This window comes from Apteryx rowi, unplaced genomic scaffold (assembly GCF_003343035.1).
Source record: "Apteryx rowi isolate R43461 unplaced genomic scaffold, aptRow1 scaffold_64, whole genome shotgun sequence".
NCBI classification, from domain to species: Eukaryota; Metazoa; Chordata; class Aves; order Apterygiformes; family Apterygidae; genus Apteryx; species Apteryx rowi.
This window is the reverse complement of record NW_020450916.1, coordinates 492,586-502,101: the sequence shown is the minus strand read 5'-3', so window position 1 is coordinate 502,101 and position 9,516 is coordinate 492,586. Positions and strand designations below refer to the sequence as shown.

The 9,516-nt window shown below is 41.9% G+C and overlaps 1 protein-coding gene across 1 annotated transcript; it reads right to left on the bottom strand.

Annotated features, from left to right (window-relative positions):
• Positions 1 to 916: 916 nt before the first annotated feature.
• Positions 917 to 9,516, bottom strand: PCARE (photoreceptor cilium actin regulator). Its single transcript, XM_026084468.1, has 2 exons — positions 5,759 to 9,516; positions 917 to 1,046 (listed from the first exon to the last, which is right to left on the bottom strand). The coding sequence occupies exons 1-2, from the start codon at positions 9,514 to 9,516 to the stop codon at positions 917 to 919; spliced, it is 3,888 nt and encodes a 1,295-aa protein (XP_025940253.1).

Sequence of the window (9,516 nt, the reverse complement as noted above, 5' to 3'; positions counted from 1 at the left end):
TTTTTTTTTTAAACAATGGTCTGCCCAGACTATTCAGTAAAATTACAATAAATCCCCTCAAACTGCATAAATCAGAAAGAATATAAACCTGTTTCTGGTAGAACAGGATTTTCTTATGTGCCAGCATTCTGTTTCAAAAGAAAACCAAACCAAAACATTACATGTCCTTAGGTGCCTTAGGATTTATAAGGTAGTTTGATTGGGCTATTACAAAACTACTCTAATCAGGATTAAACCTTGTATCCTGGGAGTTAGGGGGTAATGAGATTACGTGATAGTCAAAGGTGCTTTAGAAGATCAAAGCTTTTTTGTGAGAATAATATCATTACTTTATTCCTGTAAAAAAAGGTTTCTTTTTAACTTGTATTTCATCTTATTCTCTCTCTGCATGTTCATAGCTAGCGTAAAGTTGTGGCCTTGCTGGAGCCATTGATATTTTAGTAATAGAATCCAATGGGTCCAGGATTTTTCCCACCCTGGGAAATATCACAACAGCCACTTTTTACTTATCAGAAGCTGTGATGCCTCATGAATAAATAGCATGTCAAATAAAGATTATTTCTGAAAGTTTACAACTCCTTTAGCTAAATAGTGAAACAAAGGATTTGGCTACAGGCTCTGACTTTGTAGAATCAATCTGCCTCAAACCTGCCAAGTTGCTAAGTATGTCTTTTGCTAAATGCAAATCTTTGAGTTAAATCATAAAACACAATCAAAAGGAGAAGCAGCTGGCTACCACCCTGCTGATATTCACTAGGATGTTTGGGGCCAGTTTGGGTTTCTAGATGTAATGCAATTGTATTGTTTCTTTTTGGTAAAGTCTGATGCAGTGATTTGGAGGCTTGAGTAAGGCTGTTTCATCACTCCAGGGTCCTGATCTTGCTTGTGCTTTCTGTCCCCCAAGGCGCTGCTGGCATTACTCCCTCTGCAGTCGCTGGCCCACGACACAGAGCTCAGGGTGAGAAGCTGACCTGTTGGACTCCTTGATTTCAGAGATGCAAGGGCTGTTCCAAGAGTCACCTCCTTTTCTGGGGCTCTCCTCCAAGCTGCAGAGAGAAAGGTGCTAAAGTTAAGAGGCTAAGGAATCATGACTTTTTAAAACAATGCTGATTAGACTACGTTAACCCATTAAGCACAAGCACTGCACAAGTACTGTGTAATTCCCTGTCTCCTTCTATGTACAGAGTTATACACAATCTGGATTTTATTCTCCACATTCCCGCCTTTGTGATGCCAAATGCATTGTACTGTCCCCTCCCAAAACTCTCTTGGGAAGTAAATATTTTGAATGTTTAATAGGAGATCAGCATGAACTTGAGTTCACCTGTGGATAAAGACAGGTCTGAGCTAAAAGTCTTGTTCCAAATCCAAATTTCAGTGGAAGAAAGGTCTTACCTCTGTGATGTATTTTTTTTAGCTTGCTTACTGTAATTTCTGAATATGTCAGCATGACTATGGGGTACATACTCTGGTGGTATAAATCTGTCACTTTGCAGACAGGAGAAATGAGGCACAGAAAGGGTAACTAATGTTCCTGAGGTCACATAGGCAACCTCTAGGGGCACAGAGACTTGAATGAACGTCTCTAGAGTTTTAGGGTTTGCCTACACTTTTGACGACTCAAGACTTGTTATAGCAGTAAAGCTGTTCATGAATATCTCACTCTATGGGCAATATGAAGCTAAACAAGAGGAAATATTTCAGAGTTATTTGGGAATCATTTTTGTATTTTTAGTACATAAACTGCCTTAAACTGAATTAGCTTTTGACTATAAACAAGCTGTTATGTTCGTATTCTACCTGCTGGAGCTTTAATGATTTGAATTGCTGGATGAAGAGATTTGTGACCAGTCATAAAACTCTAATCCAGATTCAAATATCCCCAAATGCAGAAGGTCTCACTTACACTGCTTGCTTTGGGCCTGACTCACTGAAACAAATCCCTTCTCAACCCTCCTGTCTTGAACAATAACTCAGTAGCATTTAATCTTTTATCTCTGCTCTATCTCTTGGGAGATTAACAGCACCAATAAAATAATATTTTGTTTAACTACATACACAGAAATCCTATTACAGATTAAAAGGATTTCTGTGAGCAGAGCAATTGTACATGTTATGCCTTGATAATATGCCAATAACTGTTGATTGTTATCAAACGACCAAGCTTAGAAACCAGCAAAGCTGCTCAATATATCAATTGTAATGACTTGAGCACTGAAACCTTAACTTGAAAGTCTTGTTCCAAGTGCCCTAAGACTAACACAAAAGCTCTAGCTCCAGCTCTAGTTAGTGTTAATGGTATTTTAAGTCTTGATATTCCTTAGAGCATTGCATAGGAAGGAGATATACTTGGGAAAGGAGCATTTCCTGCCTTGTAGGGGAACAGTGAGAGTGCAGGAGGACCYACAAATCTCCATATAGCACTGACATTTAATGCTGGCAATGCTAGCTAGCAGAATGAGAGGAAAGTCGCCGCCTCTTTTGGTGTTGCTGCTAAAATGGGGTGGGTGGGAGAGCGGACTCAGCTGCCTGATGGATCGCTGGAACATGTTGCTTGTACCAGCTCCTGGCAGATAATCTTTAGTAATCCGCTTCTCAGTGAATGGATGTTTTAATTGTGCATGGATAAATGGAAGGACACATCCCAGAATATGCAGAAGCACCTGAGAAACTGGCTAAATCACTGATTCTCAAACTGTTTCACCCATAAGAGATGCTACTGCAGGTTTGCATCTGTTCCCCTCCCTCCTGCAGTGTGACCAGTGCTTGAACTTGTTAATAATCAAAAAAATACTTTTTTTTCATTTTAGACTTTCCTAATTTTCTACCTTTTTCAGATCTGAAGGTATCTTTTACTCATACAGCACATAATATGTCTGGTGTGCCAGGCCAATGTACTTTGGAGAAAATACCAGACTTTCGTGGTATTTTGTTTCAGGATAAAAATTATCAGTCAGTAACTGTTTTAAGATGCTGGAACGTGAAAGTATTGTCCATCCATCAAAATGGATAATATGTGAATGATTATCTCTGAGAAGTTTGTTAAACACTCAAGGTTTTGTTTCCTATCTTTAGTGTGGTACCTATTGAAGGTGCRGGGAGAGATGTATGGAGTAAGGGGAAGTTTCTGGCCATGGAGAAGCCGGCTGGGTAAGGGTGCACCTCTGGGTGATGGAGGATCCCTTTTTCTCTGCGTTTGGCCTGTTTCTTGTCTCACTCTCCTGACCTTTCTCCACATCTGGCAGTCAGCATCAGAGGAAATTGTGCATGCTTTAAGAGAAGTTCCTGTGTGTAGAGGAGCTGGAAAGGAGCTTTGAGCAGGTCACTGAAGGGATGGGGGCTGGCAGCCTCAGGGAAGGTAGGAACAGTATACAGGGAGAGGACCATAGCACTCATCTGGGAGAAAATGCATCTAAAAGTATAAAGAGGCATTACTAAACTGGCAGAGAGGAAGAGCAAGGGAAGGAACGAAGGAAAGGAGGCTGGGTGTGAATAGCTTGGAAAGTTGAAATCAGATGTAAACATTGTCAGAATGTGGAGTTCTAAGAATAYAGCCTCTGGTTTGGAGAAAAATGCTGAATTTTTCCCCCGTCAGATGAATGAGTTGAAAAGGAGAGGAAGTCTCATGCAGTTAATGAACTTGAAGGAGCAAGATGGATCAGTGTGTGGCAGTTTGTCTGTTATTCTGTCAAAGACATCCACTGTAAGAGCACAGGTGCAGTGGCATGTGGGGCTCACAGCTGTGGCAACCATGCTGGTTCTCAGCAGGAGGAGATGAGCAGCAGTGGTGACAGGGGCTCTTGGAGTTTCTGCAACATGCAGACTCCTAAAACAGCACATCTCTGCCTGTCAGCATGTTTGCTATGATGTTTATATTAGGACATTCAAAGCAAGATCTGTAAAAGTTTACTCCAAGCAGCTTATTTTAAATTTAAGAAAAGAAACAATAGTGTATTACATCTTAAAGCAAAGCATGTGGTAATTAATGGAATAAACTTCTCATTTGCTTATACCAACATAAATTTGGACTAATTCAGTAGGACTACTCTTGACGTCCATTTGCATAAACGGTAAGATGAATTTGGCTCGGTATATATATCATCCTTCCAAAACCACTAGAAATGCTGTATTTCTTAGCACTTAGATATATGTTTTTCATGAAAAAGATGATTTACAGTGCTTTTTTATATTACTCTTCATGCTGTGACAAACTAAAATACATAGACAATATACACCATTGAAGTGTGAATTAACTAACAATTTATAATAAACTGTTTTTAAAATTGATCTATAAAATTGCCAGGGCTTTTGTCTTGCAAGGTTTGATATAAAGCCTCTTTTGAAAACATTTATTTCTGCTAGCGTACCCTGGAGTAGCCGAAGCTGAATTCACATTGCACAGAACAAGAACAAAAAACCCCTGCAACAATGTAGATTTCTTTTAGGAAATCTTTGAATGTCAGAGTATAATGCAATATTAGAACTCAGAATGCAAAACTGTTAGTGTTTCCTAGTGGCTTTTTCGTGCTTTGTTCAGCACGTTCCTCTATTACGAGTGCGAGAAACTTGGTTCTTATTTTGTTTTTGGGAGAGGAATGCCTAGACACCTGACTTTAGCAGACAAGTTCATTTCTCTGCTCACAATGCATTGTGTGTTTGCATTTACAAATGCAATTTTATTTCCTATTAGGGTTGGTCTTGCAGTCCCTACTCATCTGGACTATTCATGTGATTTCAGCTGTTCTGCAGGCAAGAGTAAAAATACTCCTCATGTGAGGAAAGGTTACATGAACAGGGTCTTAATCGTCTTGTGTAGCTTAAAGCTTAATGAACTTAAACATACTAAGATGGTGAGAAACTAGAATAACAACGCTTTGTACTTGCAGGCCATTACACTGATCTCAGAGTACTTCCCAAATACTCATTTCCACTTCATGGCCTTTTTTTGTGATTTTTTTTTTTTTTTAATTAAAGTGGTGGAACAAATTTAAAGATAAGCCTAGATTTTTCAAAAATGTCCACTAATTGTTAGGTGCATGGAATTTGCATGTTTGTGCTTAAATTTCTTTAATCTGATTTTTTCACAGCAACGGATCTCTGGTAGCTATGGGAGATTTTTCCACTTTGAAAACTGGGCTTGGGCTACAGACCCATTAGATTTGAAATCAGTGCCTAGATCTGAAAACCTACATGACAAGCTCAAAGCTTCAGGCTATAATTATGTCCATACAGACCCTTGCCTCCACATTACCTGTCAGTCACTCTTGCTGGCTGTTTGAAATATTTTAACACAGAATTCAGCTGAATGTTTTATTGGCTTAGAGGCTGATACTAAGAATGATATCGTTTTCTCAGTCCAACCTTACCTTTTCATGGTTGTTTAAAGATGTTGATAATCTGAAGGTTATTTCATAGCTTATAAGAATTGAATGTGGATGTCTTTATCCCCCAGCCAAGTTGGGGAGCTGTGTGCCATGAAGGCGACACTGAATTCTCCCCCGGGGCGCGTGTCACAGCAGACAGTGTAAGGCTTGAACAAGCTGTGGAAAACAAAATTTTTCCTTTGTTCTGACTGTCTACTGAAATTTTGGGCAAGGTAATGTTGTATAGGTGTCTCTGCCCGGACATCTGTTCTGCACATAAGCAGGGCCCCTTTCCTGGGAATATCTTAATTACAATAAATTCCCACCAGAAACTTAGAAAGGCAACATAGTGCTATATCCCTTCTTTCTTGGCCTAAGGTGGAAGTACCTCTTACCTTGCCTGGTTAAGTGCAGGTTCACTGCCAGCTGACACAGGAGCAGGAAGACGAAACTGGACCCCTGGCCGGCGGTCGGAGAAACTTCTCTTCACAAAAGGCTGAGGATTGGCAGCGCTCTGAGACAGCTTTCTGGGCCGGTCTCCAGGCTGCCTGAGAAGCACGCTGCTCCTCTGGGGAAACAGGGGAGCTTCTGGCTGGCTTGTGACCTCTGCTGTGGGTTTGTCAAGTGGTGGTGGAGGTTTGGCTTCAAATAAGGAGGAAGTCACTGGGCAGAATATTGAACGAACATTGCTGCTTCTCTTTGAGGAGAAGGGTTGCTGCTCGTCCCCAGTATCCAAACTGGCTTTAAGTCCCTTATAAGATCGAGATGGAGAGGCTGGTGGGGAGGGGGTGGCTGGGAATGGAGGTGGGCTCGCATCTCTGCAGCCAGCTGGGGAACCTGGCAACCTGTGTGGAGCTGGCAAGCTTTGCTGGTGTCCCATGGGCAGGCTGAGCAGTTTCTGCAGGGCTGGCGGAGAGGGCAGCTTCTTCTGTACTGGAGGGCTGGGCACCCGGGGGCTAGCTGGGGGACTAGGTTTCCTCTGCACAGTAGGCGAGCTTGGCTGTGAGTTGTTAAATGCCTGCAGAGTGTGTCTGTGATGTGCAGGTGGACTGAAAAGCCGTTTCTCAGTTGGTGGAGATGAAGGAGGAGTTCTTGTTGGGGAGACTCTCCCGACAAAAGCCGAGCCTTTTTCATTTTTTCTCAGTGAATCAGGAGAACCGTGCTTCTGGTATTGCATTGAAGCTGCAAGCGAACTGGGCTCTTTGCTCTCTGAGCTGTTACCATATGTTTTTGAAACTTCACTGGGATTTTGAAGAGGAATAATTTTACGGGTTTGCTTATACAAATCTGCAGCCTCTTTTCTCTGGGTTGCCAGTATCTCTTCTTGGCTAGGGACGTGCACATTGGTAGGATTCAGTTCCAGAGAGTATTTCCGAAGTTTCTCATCCACTGCAGTATTCCTTACAACCTTATTAGCAATCACATTGGGGCTGTTGATGTTTTTACTTGGTAATAAGTCAATGGACTGGAGAGAGGCTTTGATTTTTGGGGAAATGTATGCTCTCTTAGTAGTGTGAAGTTCTGTTTTGGCAGGCTTTTTGGTATCTTCTGAAGAGTTTCCTTCTTTTCTGACAGTTTCTTCAGATTCAGATAAGCCAAAGGAAGTGTCCATTAACACTTCAGGAGGTGGTGGTGGCAGATTTTCAATGTCTTCATCAGTCTCCTCCTTTGTGCCCTTTGTACTTAATTCTGCAGCTGGTACAGGAGGAAAGGCATTTGAAAAGTTTGAACAAACTGCATTGGTGTTTCGAAGGTTTATGTCTTCTACTGGTGAAATACGATGCTTAAGATTTAAAGGTGTCAGGCCTTTCTGAAAGGGAAGGGTGGGTGGAATAACTGGAAGTCCAAATTTTCTGATGCACTTTATTGGTCCTAAAGATCTTAGAGGTGTGGCTTTTATAAGATCATCAGTAGGACTGAATGTTTCAATAAGCTTTTTGACAGACTTGCGGGAGGCACAGCTACTGCTGTTCAGGATTTGTGTTCCAGGAGGCTTGTCATCTTTGCTGCCTGATGACTCCTGTGGGGACACAGTAGGTCTTAAGGGCTTCTTGCCTCTTCTTTCATCCAGATGATTGGCTGGATTTTGATCAACCGTATATAAAGGGATTTTATCCTGGTTAGGCAGTATGCTGAAATTTTTTGAGAGGCAAGCCTTCAGTTTGCTAGAGGATCTAGATGTTACATGCTCATCCTGTAAATAAGGTGCTGTTCTTGATTTCCAAGGCTCTTGGTTGCTGTCTGTGTCCTTGTTTCTGTAAAACATTTCCAGTCTTTTGTTGAGCTCTTTTTGAGTTCTTTGAAGCTGTAGAAGGGTTGGGTCTTCTGCCTGGCTTCTGAGAGACTCCTCTGACCTGGACCGCCGCTGTTTCACTAAGGTTTTCTGGCTACCCGTTGCTGTACTGGGCCTTGCTCTTAGGATTGTCCTTCCACTCTCATCCTCTATCCATTCCTTATGCCCAGATTTAGCTGGAACAAACTTGATTTTTTCACTGATGGCATATTTCATCTTCAGAATCATTTCCTCTGCCTCTGCATTCTCTGTCCTCTTTGTAGATTGCCTTTGTGTCTTATCAGTTACCGCAGGTGAAGACAAAGGCCTTCTTGGCAGAATATCCTTCCCCATTTCTGATAAACTTGTGTTGTCATCGTCCTCTCCCAGGGTGCTGCCTTCATCATCATCAGAAGGAAAATCTATGGATTCACAGATTTTGAAATGTTCACCTTCCTGAGTAGAATCAGACTGGAAGGAGTTATAAGAATGGCTTTTGCTCAGGCTTGCATGTTGGGGCATGGCAGAAATATCTTCTGGTACTCTACCCTGACAATAAGTCACTTCTCTACTCTGAACAGATGAGTGAAATATATCTTTAAGATGCCTTTCAAGTGCATAGTCATGGGGTGTGGCTGCGCCTGGCRATGCTGTCCCATCACGAGTGTGCTCCACAGCTCTGGTATGCTTTTGGGATAGATGGCCATGTGCACAGGAATCACAGCTTGCTTGTTTTCCAAGCTGACTGAGAGCACTGAAATCTTTGATAGATTCATTGTCTGCTCCAATGCCACTGTCCTCAGAACAGAGCGTTTTGTCATCACTGTGGGATGGAGAGGATCCCACTGTAGAGGCTTCAAGCAGGCTTATTGTCCGTAACAGGCGCTCATCAAAACTTTGCTTTGCTTTCAGTTTTCTTTCCAAGTTGCTTGCAGCAGACTGCAGGTAGTTGCAGGTCTCTTGCAGGGCATTGGAGGTGAGGGAAGCCACCATTCCATTTAGTAACTGCATTTTATTGACTGTGTACTGCAGTAATTGTTGCAACAGATCAGGGTGCTCCTTCAAATCTTTTTTTGCTGGCCATGCCAGATTCCCACCTACATTTTTGAGAAGATTTTCCCCATCACTGGCAATTTCTTCCAAGAGCTGGTTAATTTCATCAAAGCGAAGCACCAGGAAGCTTACCATCTGCTGCAAGAAGAGCTGAGTTTCCGTAGCCTGGCTGGCCATATGAAGGATAGCTTCATATTTGGAGAGGCTGGGATTTAAATAGGCATAAGCACTCTGATGAGCCTTAACAAGCAGTTCTGGGAAATCTACCTTTTTCTCTGTCTCACGTTGAGACAAAATGGACTTTTCTTTAATTTTGCAAGGTTGACCTTGCTTTGCCAGTTTATGACTTTTTTGCTTTTTTCCTTTCTTTGGGATTTTCTTTCCATTGCTTTCATTCTTGTCATCCCAAATGAAAGCTGATGCTTCTGATTCACAGGAGCTTTGCTTTCTGATCTGTATGTCCTCAGTGATATGTTTTCGAGACTCAATAAGTTCAGACATAGCTACTCCAGCATCTGTGGCTGTCCTCTCAATTTTCTTTTCTTCCCTGGCAATCTGCGGATCTGAATGACCCTTGGAAGATAATTGGAAATAATTATTTTTGTCTTGCTCTGATATTTGCTTCTTCTTTTCTGTCAGGCAGTCTTTCCTCTGAATCTCATACTGACCAAATTCATCAATAGTGTAACAAGACGAACCTTTAACTAGCAATGGAATTCCTTTATCTCCTGGATCAACACGCAAAATACCTTTGGGTTTATTCAAAGCCTTAAGACCATTTCTTGCAATGCTATTAGCAATCTCGCTGTGAGATGGTGTGCAGCCCAT